At 44.2% G+C, this 14,319-nt stretch overlaps 1 protein-coding gene across 3 annotated transcripts in view; it reads right to left on the bottom strand.

Annotated features, from left to right (window-relative positions):
- The window catches only part of TSPAN12 (tetraspanin 12), a 72,101-nt gene that overhangs the window by 56,958 nt on the left and 824 nt on the right, over positions 1-14,319 (bottom strand). For all 3 annotated transcript variants that reach the window (XM_075929020.1, XM_075929028.1, XM_075929039.1), the window contains exon 2: positions 14,177-14,313. In XM_075929020.1, coding sequence (XP_075785135.1) covers positions 14,177-14,242 — 66 coding nt within the window. In that variant the 5' untranslated portion in view covers positions 14,243-14,313. The remainder of the gene's footprint in view (positions 1-14,176; positions 14,314-14,319) is intronic.

Here is a 14,319-nt window from a genome sequence, read left to right as displayed (position 1 = left end):
GATATTGGATGTACAAGAACATTCAGAGAGCTACGAATGGCCAGGAACATCTTAAACTATTGTTGAGAGTTTTTTTATAAATGGATATTACATGACTTAAATGAAAATATCAAGAGTATTTTTATTCGTTAGGCATGTCTTGCAGAACATCATTCAAGACTCTGCTTCCTATGATGTCTTAAAGGTCATAGCTAAATTGGAAAAATTTAATACATATTCATTGTAATACATATGTTTATAGAAAGAGAAGGGGAAGAGCGTTGACCGTTTTCACTAAGGTTGCAAAGGTTTCCATTCTTAGCACTTTTTTTAGTCATTCAATTTAAAAATTACTTGTTAGGATGAAATTTGCCATGCTTACAATTATTAATTAATTAATGTTCTGAAAATTTGAGCAAAACATTTAATCCATTTGGAGGTATGTGAAGAAGGTAGAAAACATGTTGTGCTTTACTAAAAAGCCATCAGATTGTCATTAAAAAAAATAAAAAAACCTCTTGCATCAAAATGGATGGAGGTAAAAACCTTAGTGTGAGATTCTGATTATCTTAGTTATGTTGAGTAGCGTTTTACAGAACACAAAAAGAAAAAAAGAAACTCACTAACTTCAGAGTAAGATACCACTAAGCCTGATCAAAGGTATCAGAATAGGGACTTTAATTTTAGCATAAAAATAACCCTCACTATGCTTCTTGAGTGAGCCAATGAAAATTGGCCTGGGTTTAACTAAGCTGCAACCTGGAGAAAAATTGCTTAGGGCACACACAAAACATGCTGCATGGGCTTTCACCACTAAACTCATAGCTCAAAGTCACAGCATGACTGTAGCCAACTTAGCTACTTTTTGTTCTTCATTTCCTGAAACATTCAGGGACAAATTTCCCTCTCACATTCCAACACTTTTGTCCTTAACGTATGAGAACGTGAAAAGAAGGGTGAGTGCTCAGTTTTGTCTCCTCTGAGACTTCGCTAACCTCTTTTCTCTCTTATTAAATACAGCCTCATACTGCTCCCCCAGGAAGCAAGAAAATATTATTTACATTATACAACACATGTAACTGAGATCCAGAGATGTTAAGTGACTTGCTCGAGGCCACATAAGGAACTTTGTAGAAAAGCACAAATCTATTTTTGACCTTCATTACTAGGGATGTAAAATCCTATTTAATTCAACAGTTAAACATTGTTTAACCAGTTAACCGATTAAACAGTGACGAGCAGACTGAAGCACCTCCCCCCATCACAGGCGGGAGCTGCTCTGGCTGGGCTGGAGCACTCCCCATCCAGTGCAGGCCCCATGGAGCTGGAGCAGCCCTCTGCCCACTGGAGACAGGGAGCTGCTCCGGCCCCCTCCAGTTAACCGTATCAGGTAAACATCACCCATAAAGGGTTAACCATTCACATCCCTATTCGTTACATTAGTTAACCTTCCTGTTTTTCACCTGTAAAATGAGTTCATCAATAATTCCATATGCCACTTGGTAAAGTCTAAAAAAAAATAAATGTTGTGCAATTTTTTAAATAATAATAAATATTTACACGGAGATGTATTATCTGTCTCCTGCAGCTTGGAAAAGTACTAAGCTACATAACAGAAATACAAGTATTCTTCTTTATAGCCTACTAGATTTATATGCCATTGTTTAGAATCCTGAACTCATTTTTTGTTTTTCTTCATTTAAATCATTGTTCTGAGGGGCTGGGGATGAAGGGTCCAGTATGCAAGCTGCCCCAAGGAGAGAGGACTACCCCACCCCTCTCTCACCACGGAATCTTGGGGGGCAGGTGAGAAGATGGTGGAGGGGTGTATGTCCCCCAGCTGGGGTAGGTCCAGGTTAGTCTATCCCCTGTGCTCCCCAGCCAGACTGAGGAATGCAATACACGGCACACTTTCCCCTCACTCCCTGACAAAGGGGAACGGCTGGCAATGCTCCTGAACACATCAAGGGAGGAGCTCTTCATGCCCCCACCCTCTCTAAATGGAGGCTCAATCTGGGGCAGTCCCAGGGGAGGGCGGCGCCTGCCTTGTGATTCTCTCTTTTCTGTATGGTTTTATCATAGAATATTAGAACTGGAAGGGACCTCAAGAAATCAAGTCCAGTCCCCTGCCCTCATGACGAAGCACTGTCTAGAGCAGTGGTCTCCAACCTTTTTACACCCAAGATCACTTTTTAAATGACAGAACAAGCCAAGATCTACCCCATCTTTCCCCCAAGATGCCACCCCTTCCCTGAAGCCCCGCCCTCTCTGTTCTCCTCTCCACACTTGCTATACTCAGCCCTTATACACTCTCAGGCTGCTCTGCCATTCCCCCCCCCCCCTCCCCCCCATTCTTCTGTAGGAACAAGTCTTTCCAACATTTGGCCTGTCTAGAGTGGGCCAAATGTCAGAAAAACCTCCTCCTTTTGGAAAGCCCCTTATTCTTCATAGAACGTAGAATACAGGGGTTGCTAAAAGAGCACGTTTGCTCTTCCGCTAAAGAAAGCGAAAGAACAAACACATCCCTCAATGCGGAAGAGTTTTTCCCGGATACCTTGGATGCAGGAAGATGTGGAGAAGGGGATGCTGGCTCGAGGAGGGGGCTCCAGGCTGGGGAGTGTTGGGGTCAGATGGAGAGTTGGGGTGCTGAGCAAACCAAAGGCTTGTGGATGTGAGGGTGCAAGAGTTTGGGGATGTGAGAGGCTCAGGACAGGGGGTTCCAGTGTATGATAGGCTCAGATTTGGGGTCAGGGGGCATTATGATGCTGCAGCCAGATGGGGGCTTGGCCCCAATTGGGGGTTTGTTGGCCAGGCTTCATTTTTAAATAAAATATGTCAAACACAAAAGTTTCAGCATTGTCTTTATTTAGGAGAAGGGCGGGGAACCTGTTTTGAGTCAGGGGTCACTGACCCACAGAAAAGTCAGCTGGGGCCACAAGTGAGATGCAAAAAAAACATAATAATAATAATAACTCCTCCTCCAAAATCCCCCAAGCTTCACTAATGTGGCCCCAATTGTGCTGATGGGAGCAGAGAACACAGTACTGGGGAAGGGTGCTAGTGGGTGCTGGGGCAGAGGCAGGGGCAGGGTGCTAGTGGGGGCAGGGAACAGGGTGTCAGTGGGTGCTGTGGCAGGGTGCAGAAGCAAGGGACAGGGTGATGGGGCAGGTGGCAGGCTGCCGGTGGTTGCTGGGGAAGGAAACATGGTATTGGTGGGTCCAGGAAACAGGAGTCCCCAGCACGTGCCTCCTTCGGGAACTCCATACCCCTCCCCCACTGCAAGAGAAGGAGGTCCCAGCCTGTGCCTCCTCCAGAGGAGGGAAATCTGTGTGCACCTCCTCCGGGGACTCCTACCCCCTCCTCCGTCCCCCTCCCCCAGAGGAGGGAAGTAGGTGCACACCTCCCCGGGGACTCCTACTCCCTCCTCCCCAGCAGTGGAAGGATGTCCCAGCACGTGCCTCCTCCGGTAACTCCTCTCCCTTCCCCCCTCGCCCCAGCGAGAACGTCCCCAGCCCACCACAGACCTGGCCTTTCAGGTACTGCGCCAGCTGCTTGGGGAGGGGGGATTAAGGAAGGGGGGGAAGCAGTCAGCACGCTTCCTGAAATCCCAGAAGTGGCGTGCAACTGCGGGACTTCCATCCACCACAGGAAGCACTTCCATCCATTGTCGCAGGAGGTAGGTAGTGGGGCTTCTTGGGGATGGGAGAAAACAGGCAGGCCCCAAACGCCTCACGATCGACTGGTCGGGCGCTCCTGATCAAGCGGTCGATTGCGATCGACAGGTTGGTGACCACGGGTCTAGAGCACCCCGATAGATGTCTATCCAAACTGCTCTTAAATATCTCCAGTGATGGAAATTCAACAACCTCCCTACGCAATTTATTCCAGTGTTTAACCACCCTGACAGTTAAGAAGTTTTCCTAATGTCCAGTGGCCAACCCATGGCTCACGAGCCACATGCGGCTCTTCACCCCCTGAAAGTGCAACTCACGAAGCCTTCCCCATGGCTAGCGAAGCTGTCCCATGTGCCCCTACAAACGGGGCTCAACAATTCTGGTGTGGCTGTTCACAGTTTTTCCACTTCTGTTTCATCTCTCTTTGTACTGGGCTAGATGGACCTTTGGTCTGACCCAGTACGGCCGTTCTTATAGATAATTTTTAGAACATAAGACACTTATATTGTGTCTGCAAACACAGAACTAATGATTACCTGTTCATGGCGACAATCTTTTAACCAAGGAAGAAAATGCCATTGTGAGGTTTGAAAAACGAACAGCTACCAGAGTCTTATGTTGGAATTGGAGGTACTACTCTATGGTAAAAACTTTTTGCCGTGTGTGTAAGTTCTTCCACTGTTTTATTTGCTATTCTATTTACTTTAAGAATAAATGTACCTTATTATGTGATGGCTGGTTGGTGAGTACAGGTAGTTCCCGGGTTACGTACAAGATAGGGACTGTAGGTTTGTTCTTAAGTTGAATCTGTATGTAAGTCAGAACTGGCGTCCAGATTCAGCCGCTGCTGAAACTGACCGCCAGTTCTGACTTACATACAGAATCAACTTAAGAACCCCAGGCGTCCCCAAGTCAGCTGCTGCTGAAACTGATCAGCAGCTGATTCCAGGAAGCCCGGGGCAGAGCAATTCTGCCTCGGGCTTCCTGCAGTCAGCGCTGGTCAGTTTCAGAAGAAGCTGACTTGGGGACGCCTGGGGCAGAGCAGCTGGGGTGCTGCTGGGTTGCTCCAGTAGCACCGCTCCTCGGTGCTACTGGACCAACCCAGCAGCACCCCATCTGCTCTGCCCCAGGGTCCAAAACAAAAGCCTGGTCTTCTAGGGGGGAGGCACACTAGCTGCGCCCCCCCCCCAGCAGACCAGGGACACGGGGAGCAGAGCTGCAGCGGCAGCCGGGTGCCGCGTCTCTGAGGCTTTGCTCTGGCAAAGCCTCAGAGGCGGGGGGAACCGCCGCTGCTGCCGCTTCAGTCCCGGTGCCTGTGGTCTGCTGGGGACGGTCCCCAGCAGACCACAGGCACCGGGACTGAAGCGGCAGCAGCGGCGGTTCCCCGCGCTTCTGAGGCTTTGCTCTGGCAAAGCCTCAGAAGCACGGGAACCCGCCCGGTGCCCCTGGTCTGCTGGAGACGGTCTCCAGCAGACCAGGGGCACCGGAGCAGCTTACGAACGGGGCTCTCTCGCCCCGGAGCTCGCAGGTAGCAATCCACCACCTCGACCTCCGGGGCAAGAAAGCCCCGTTCGTAAGTGTGGATCCGACATAAGTCGGATCCGCGTAAGTCGGGGACTACCTGTAGTATACACTGTATAGCCCCTGTGGAGAAATCAAACACAGATAGTAGACCTCCATCAGACTTGCTTGGGAAAGCACAATAAGATACAGAGGGACATGTGAGGCTAAATTTGCAGTCTGGAAAAAGAGAGATGTGGGTCTCCACTCAGGAGTGCTGCAGGGTGCCAGAAATCTTAAGAGGGTAACCTCAAGGAAGAGAAGGAAGTTTCAAAGGTACAGTTAATATTGAAACTGCAACACTATGACATGGACAAACTGAATGAGCCAGGTAGCATGAAAATACACAATGAAGTTGTGAGGGAAAAATATCATGTCTCTGGTGAATGAAAAAAAAAAATGAACACTGAAGAGACATGGAATAGTATAAAAGATAAGATTACAAACATGACTGAATGCCAAAACAAAGAAGTCTAGGCTGACCAGAGTGATAAAACAAGATGAGAAGAAAGACAAATGTCTGGATAAGTGAAAACTGGAAAGAAACATAAGCATGTGCAAAAAAAATGACAGGGATTATATTGTAAGGTAAAGGAACTGGGAGGGACATACAAGTTGAAGATGTCAGCTGTAAAGAAAAGCAAAGGCAAATAACTGAGGACAAACAACAATAAGTGATGGAAAGAATGTTTTGAAGAGCTGTACAGTGTGCAGAACACAGATGAAATGGTCTTTGAGAAGCTTTTCCATCAAAGAAGGGAGAGCAGATACTAGAATTCTTACAAATAGTAAAGATGCTGATAGGAAGTTTGGAAAAGATGCTGGGTAGTAACAACATAACCATAAAGCTGCTGCAGGCAGGCAAGGATCACATGGTACAGAGAATTCATGGGCTAGTCAGTGAGATTTACAAACAAAATCAAGTGCCAAAAAAATGAGGGAAAGGAATCAGAAATAGAAAGGAAACAGCTTATTGAGAATGCTGGGAAAAACATTCACCAAAAGGAGAAATGAACCAGTATGGGGAAATAGCACTTGCAAAGGAACATACCAAATTTAGATACAAGTGAAGAACAACAAATCACCAGTGTGTGATAAGACAGACACTAGAGAAACACACAGAACACAACGGAATCTGCTACCACAATTTTATAGACTTCAAAGAGGCTTGTGGTAGCATTTGGCAGGAAGGGTTATGGTAAGTTTTGAGAATGTATGGGATTCTCAAGACACTGATCAAGTTGCTAGAACATACCTATATCAAATTGATGAGTACAGAGTACACAAAAAGAAGGTGGAATAATTCAAGATAACCATGGGAGTCAGACAAGAATGAACATTATCACTAGATTTGTTCACCTTGGCACTGGAAGTAGTCATGGCTGAAACCCTGAGGGTATGTCTAGACTTCATCCCTCTATCAGCAGATGGATGCAGATTAGGTAGGTCGACATTGCAAATGAGGCAGGGATTTAAATATCCCATGTCTAATTTGCATAAAAATAGCCGCCACGTTTTGCCAACTCAGCACTTTGTTGGCAAAAAGCAGCAGTCTAGAAGGGGATCTGTCGAGAAAGGAAGCCTTTTTCAACAGATACCTTATGCCATAAAAATGGCTGCTGCATAGTGCAAATTGCATGGCTTATTTCTAGGTAAGGGTGCTGTGTAGAAGCACCCTTACAAATTGCATAGGTGTTAATGGCCAGTAGATCAGCAACGGCAGAAACAGCTACTTCTATCAACATTCCTCAACACTGCTCATAAACTAAAGCCAATAATAGGTATTTTTCAAGCACAAAGTATTAAGTTATACACTATGGAAAAGTTACATGTGATCCTAGCAAATTGGCTGACAATCTCTTTTCTCTTCCCCACATTTGGGTTCCTTGACACCAGCCAAAATGTGGAGATGATAGTGTCCACAGGCAGTTTTCTATATTTGCAGTTTCCTAGTAAGACCTGTGGTTACTTTAGACTTTCTACTAGGCATGGTATCTTCTTAAAGACCTCCACATCAGTGTTTCCTGTAAGCTGAGTGCATGGACAGTCGCTCAGGATAGATTCAAGTACCAGCCAGCTAACTGGCAGAGCGCCCTCAGTGAGAAGCATTAGTTTCTATTGGTAGTGCACATCTACACATGGCTCAATGCACGTAAAATTTATTTCACATTTGTATGGCAAATATTAGAAAGATTATTGTTCCACATGCACAGTTGTCTTCCCTATGAGCAGATACAGCTGCTGATGGCAATATGGTACAGTCCCATCCTGCACATTCCAGAATAGCACTGTAACATTTGTGTGTGTGCTTCTCCCAGCCTCAGGCCAGCAGCCTGTAACTGCCTGCATGCTCCATTCTAATCTCAGAGACATTCAACGATGCCCCAAAAGTAGAGTTCAGGAATGATAATAATATCCTCCTTTAGAAGGAAAAAAAAAAAAAAAGGCCTACCTCCATATAATCTGCCTGCTCAAACAGATATAAGCCTACAGCCATATAGCAACTCAAGGATATAGGATAGATCCCTCAAGCCTTCATTTAAAAAAAATACAGCAATTGTATTTCTTAGTTATTACAAGCAAACCTCGACAGACCTTATAATTGGGCACATTAAGAACAGGCTGACAAGGGACTCTCAACCTTTTTCCTTCAGAGCTCCTCCCGCTCCCTCCCCCCCAAACATGCTATAAAAACTCCACGGCCCACCTGTGCCACAACAACTGTTTATAGTAGACGAAAAGCCAGGGTCAGCATTACAGGATAACAAACAAGGCAACTGCCTGGAGCTCTACTCTACAGAGGGCTCATGAAGCTAAATTACTCAGGCTTCAGCTATAATCCCAATGGTGGGGCTCAGGCTTTGGCTTTATGCCCTGGGCCCAGGTGAATCTAATGCTAGCCCTGCTTTCAGGTTTCAGAGGGGCCTTCAAAATAAACCAGATTTCAGGCCTTCTGCGGGAACCAGACCCCTGAATGATAACCACTGTCCTAGACCACTAACCATGAAGCTGTTTGGTGTCAGCATCAACATTTGGAAGGGATACAAGTTCCATAGCAGCCATGGAATGAAAATCCCCTTTAGGATTGCTTGTAGGAATTCAGATCCATACTTTTCAGAGCTTAAGCTTAATGCTATACAGATGGCATAAAATTAGATTTTAGATTTTCAGAAAGCCTTTGACAAGGTCCCTCACCAAAGACTCTTGTGTAAATTACATGGCCATGGGATAAGAGAGAAGGTCCTTTCTTGGATTGAGAACTGGTTAAAAGACAGGAACCAAAGGGTAGGAATAAATGGTAAATTTTCAGAATGGAGAGGGGTAGCTAGTGGTGTCCCCAAGGGTCAGTCCTGGGACCAATCCTTTTCAACTTATTCATAAATGATCTGGAGAAAGGGGTAAACAGTGAGGTGGTAAAGTTTGAGGATGATACCAAACTGTTTAGGATAGTCAAGACAGAAGCAGACTGTGAGGGACTCCAAAAAGATCTCACTAAACTGAGCAATTGGGCAACAAAATGGCAAATGAAATTTAATGTGGATAAGTGTAAAGTAATGCACATCGGGAAAAATAACCCCAACTATACGTACAGTATGATGGGGGCTAATTTGGCTATGACAAATCAGGAAAGAGATCTTGGAGTTATCATGGATAGATTGCTGAAAACTTTTACACAGTGTGCAGCGGCAGTCAAAAAGGCAAATAGGATGCTAGGAATTATTAAGAAAGGGATAGAAAATAAGACACCGAATATCTTACTACCCCTGTATAAAACTATGGTACACCCACATCGTGAATACTAAATTAAGTTTTAACAAAGTGTCCTTTGAAGGTGAGTTTCTTGGTGATGTTTGGTACAGTGCATGCAGTGGATAAGTTACTGTTCTGTGAGATTTCTCCATGTCCTTTTCTCTAAGTGGTTGAACCCACTCTCACTGACGTTAGTGTTCACTTGAATAAAGACTGGGTGAGAGCATCTCTTGTTTGTGGAGGATCTTGTTTGCTGGATGGTAACTGTACAGATGTGGTCTCCTCACCTCAAAAAAGATATTTTGGCCTTGGAAAGGGTTAAGAAAAGGGCAACTAAAATGATTAGGGGTTTGGAATGGGTCCCATATGAAGAGAGGTTAAAGCAACTGGGACTTTTCAGTTTAGAAAAGAGGCGACTGAGGGGGGATATGATAGAGGTATATAAAATCATGAGTCGTGTGGAGAGGGCGGATAAAGAAAAGTTATTAGTTCCCATAATAGAAGAACTAGAGGACACTAAATGAAACTAATGGGTAGCAGGTTTAAAACTAATAAAAGAAAGTTCTTCTTCACACAGCATGCAGTCAACCTATGGAACTTTTTGCCAGAGGAGTCTGTGAAGGCTAGGACTATAACAGAGTTTAAAGAGAAGCTAGATAATTTCATGGAGGTTAGGTCCATACAAGGCTATTAGCCAGGGGATAGAAATGGTGTCCCTGGCCTCTGTTTGTCAGAGGCTGGAGAAGGATGGCAGGAGACAAATCGCTTGATCATTGTCTTCAGTCCACCCTCTCTGGGGCACCTGGTACTGGCCACTGTCAGCAGACAGGCTACTGGGCTAGATGGACCTTTGGTCTGACCCAGTACAGCCGTTCTTATGTTCTAAAATTATCTATAAGACACTTATATTGTGTCTGCGAACACAGAACTGCTCCTGTATTAACAATTCAAAAGTAATGCATGCCCTACACATTTTCAATAAACTGATCTTAACTAAGCTCGCTACCATCCCATGCTTACTCTGAGCTGGTGTTTATTATAAAAAGAACAGTTACCATCCAGCAAACAAGATCCTCCACAAACAAGAGATGCTCTCACCCAGTCTTTATTCAAGTGAACACTAACTTCAGTGAGAGTGCGTTCAACCACTTATAGAAAAGGATATGGAGAAATCTCACAGAACAGTAACTTATCCACTGAATGCACTGTACCAAACATCACCAAGAAACTCACCTTCAAAGGACACTTTGTTAAAACTTAATTTAGTTATTAAACGTACATGTGGCCTGGACAGAGAGGGGAGCAGAGATTGGCTGTCCATAAAAAAAAAAGTCAGTATAGTTTTAATGCAGTCTTTTTACCATCTACCCTGCCTTCAGTCATATAACTCTGACTCTCTCATTCTTTTCACTTTGAGTTGCTGAATAGCTGTATTTATCAGCTTCTTTATATGTGAAAAATCACCATCACCAAATGGGCTGGACAATTTTTCATTTTAGTTCCAACTATTTTAATTTTATATATGGGTACATATGATTAGTAGAAAACTGCTTCAGCCTCAAACTTCTGGGTACATCCCTGCAACTCATCTGCTGATTCTGGCAAGGTCTATTATTTGATTACACATTCACATGCTATTATTTTATCATGTGACTGCTTGAGTGCAGAGCCCAGACCTCATTCAGCAAGCTCTGGTAATAATACACACTATTTATTATTAACAGTGGGAAGGATTCTTGTTCTCAGGATCAGGCTGAACAATTTGTTTCTAGAGCTCATTGTTACATCAAAACTATCTTCAAAAAGCCCACTTACCTGAGCTGAGCAGAAAGATGTCCAGAACAAGTCTGGCTGACATCATCAATTCCCCAAAAAACTAAACTTGTTTCCCCCCCCCCCCCAAATCTAGCCCTTAATATTGTGAAGAAAATCTTAAACTGAAAGAATGGAGTGTAAAAGAGTGCTGGTGTTACACTGCCAAACCTACAGAGTACTACCTCAATTCAGCAGTAGAGCCAGTAAAAAAACCTGCAGCAAAAAGAGCTACAGTGGCTCCCAATTAAACTTCTAGATTTCAGGATAACCAACCTCAAGCATTCAAAATTAATGAGTCAGGCCCCCCAAAATCTTGAGATTGACTTCCCAATTAGAAATGTTAAGAAAAATACTGCTCTCTTTTCACTCTTGGTGTTGGAGACTTAAGAGTTGACATTTTCAAGCTACAGATGGGGATAAAAATGTTCTTGGGGGGTATAAATATGATAATGGAGATTCTCAGGTGATAAGACGTCATCCGCTAGGCCTTTAAAAACAGACCCAAAGCACTAAGACTAATGCATCTTGGTTCCACTTAGTCTCTGCCTGTGGCATGTAATAGTCTGAACTCCTGAGAGCTACAACAGTTTGGTTTAATTTTAGTTAATGTGCAGATGCTGGGTAGTGCTGGTAGCCTGTGATTTATAGGTCAAATCAGATGATCTGGTGCCTCTTCTAGCCTTTAAACTGCATAACTGTAAGACTCATTACAAAAAAATCATGAGTTGATTCCCTTATTGACCTGTGGAAAGAGAACATGAAGATCAGCTGCTTCTCCCCTCCTGGACCAGGCCTGCTTCCTGTCTACTACTCAGGACACTCAGGCTCAGCTACCCTGTGGCTTTCTCATTTGAACAGTCCCAACCTCCATTGAATGTCTCTTGGGAATTCTCCACGCCCACGGTCCAGAAAAAAATGACACCAGCTCATTAGCTGCCTCCATGGATACCAGCAGGATTTCATAATCAAGCAAAGAAGCACAGGACTGAGGCAGATGAATTATGAGTACAACAGTCAACATGAGAGGCAAGATGTCCCCCATTAGGAAAAGATTCACAGCCAAATGTGAGATATGGGCAGTACCTAGGTGACTGCTGCAGCTTTCAAAAACTGTTGCTCAGGTAATATATTCAGTGAGAGAATGGACACTTTGGGGGATTAGGTCACGAGCAAGCATGGACGAGAAGGGAGAAGTGATGAGCTGAGGTGTGAATGGGGACTCAGTGGGCAGGGAGATGATAAATCAGGTGATGAACCAGTAGGTATAGAGTGTAAAGTATGAGTAGCAAGTAAATGGTGGAATGGGGCCACATCCAAGTATGTGTGTGTCCATGTAAGAGCTGTCCATTCACTCAAGGGTGATGCTGAATGCAGAAAAGGGCTTCTTGTACTTCAGACTAATTCCTTTAAAGTCCTAGAAAGTAACACATCATATTGTAGCAAGCTCAATACCACCGTGCTCTAGAAATCTCACTATTTTCAATAAATAAATAACCAACCAACAAACATTCTGTGAAACTGGAATCTTTCAAATGTGTCTAAATAAATTTTTGGGGGCATATATATTGTTTAATGCCTATTAGTTAGAAAAAGACATATCATAAACACCTAAGTAGGTGTTTGTGGACATGGTTCTCAACACCAAGGTATCCAAGGAACTCTCAAATATTAAACTTATTTTCACAACATTGTTGTGAGTTAGGTACTTACCATCAATTTACAAATGGAGCAGAAATGAAGCACCAAAGTTTAAGTGACTTCCTTAATGTCACATGAGAAGTTTAGGCTAGAGCTAGGACTGAATCTAGAAATTCCAGGACTATCCTACCTTTTGACCATGAGGGTTTTTGTTTGTTATAGTGATAGAAATGTAGCCGTGTTAGTCTGGTGTAGCTGAAACAAAAAACAGGATTATGTAGCACTTTAAAGACTAACAAGATGGTTTATTGGGTGATGAACTTTCGCGGGCCAGACCCACTTCCTCAGATCAAATAGTGGAAGAAAATTGTCACAACCATATATAACTTAATATATGGTTGTGACAATTTTCTTCCACTATTTGATCTGAGGAAGTGGGTCTAGCCCGCGAAAGCTCATCACCCAATAAACCATCTTGTTAGTCTTTAAAGTGCTACATAGTCCTGTTTTGTTTGTTATACATTCTCTCTCATTGAGATTTTGAGCAATGTGCTCATGATATAGAAGAAACAAAGTAAGGTGCCAGAAGTAATGTGTGTATGCTTAAAAAAACCTTAAGTTTACTCATCAGTCACAAGTTGGCTTTTTTAATACAGACTGCATGAAATGGTGCAGAACTAATTATTAAACAAAACTGATATCAACTGATAAAAGTTTGGCTAGCATCACACTCAGACCCCCTGGATTGCTCTTAATCGTGTCAAAGAACATACTACTTTGCACCAAATACTGCCTAACAATTTCCCCTCTCACTCCAAACCCAGTATGGCTCCCAGCTTAACTGTCAGCCATCTCTGGACTGCTCTAAGTTATGTCCTTTAGTTTGTGCATACTTCCCACATGCCTGTTGAGTTTCCACATCAACTTCTCACAGGCCAGCACAATGGGCATGAATGAGGCTGGGATGAGCTTGTAACACAATCATGCTGTTTCTGTAGATCCAGTTGGTGCATTTTGTTTTTAATCCAATCCTTCTATACTTAACCCTCAAAGCCAAATTACAGGGATGAGGTGCATTAAAATCGGTGAGAATTACTAAAGACTGAGGAATCTACATTATGCCCTTTGTATGGAGCAGCAAAAGCTTCTGGAACCAATGCTGATCACTCTCACTTGGGGAAGGGAGTTCAGAAACCATGCCACTATAAATAAAACTTGACTGAAAATCAGAACACAAAAACAAAAAAGTCAGCCTCCTTAGGGGATAATAAGGTAATGCAATAGATTGCCTGAGCTATAGCCCATTGAAGAGAAGTGAAATACTCCCAGGATTTTGGCTTAAGACCTCACAAAGTAAATAACACCAGTGAATAAAGGGGTAGTCAGCTCATTCATGGATTATGAAACCTAACATTAGCCGTCACTGGATATTTTCTCTCTCTGTCTATAGACATATATGCACACACCTGCACTTATTTATATCCCCAAGTTACAATGAAATCTAGTTATACTTGCAAGTAGTTTCCAGCTCCTTTTTTGATTGTTTTGCCTTTAATCACCATACTTCCAGGATGAGAGGTGACTGGCAGGTGGCCCCTAGGCTACAGGAACCCAGGACAACTTGTACCCTGCTTTGACCTGGGGTGCACAGCCCTTCAGGTAATGCATGCTTAGCTGTGCCCCCAGGTGCACTAGCGGTGGCCTCCTGAGGCCGTTGGCACCCGCTCGTCTGGGCCGGAGCCCGGCTCAGCCCGACTCACCCAGAAGAGCAGGTTGAGGGCATAAAGCAGGCAGCGCAGGCACCTCACCGAGTCCTCCCTGGCCATAGTGAGCCGCCCGCGGCAGGACGCCCCATCCTCTCACCACATGCTCCCAGCGAGGCGAGGCCACCAGCCACCTGCAG

The sequence above is a fragment of the Pelodiscus sinensis genome, chromosome 1 (assembly GCF_049634645.1).
Source record: "Pelodiscus sinensis isolate JC-2024 chromosome 1, ASM4963464v1, whole genome shotgun sequence".
NCBI lineage: Eukaryota > Metazoa > Chordata > Testudines > Trionychidae > Pelodiscus > Pelodiscus sinensis.
This window is presented reverse-complemented; position numbering and strand designations above follow the sequence as displayed.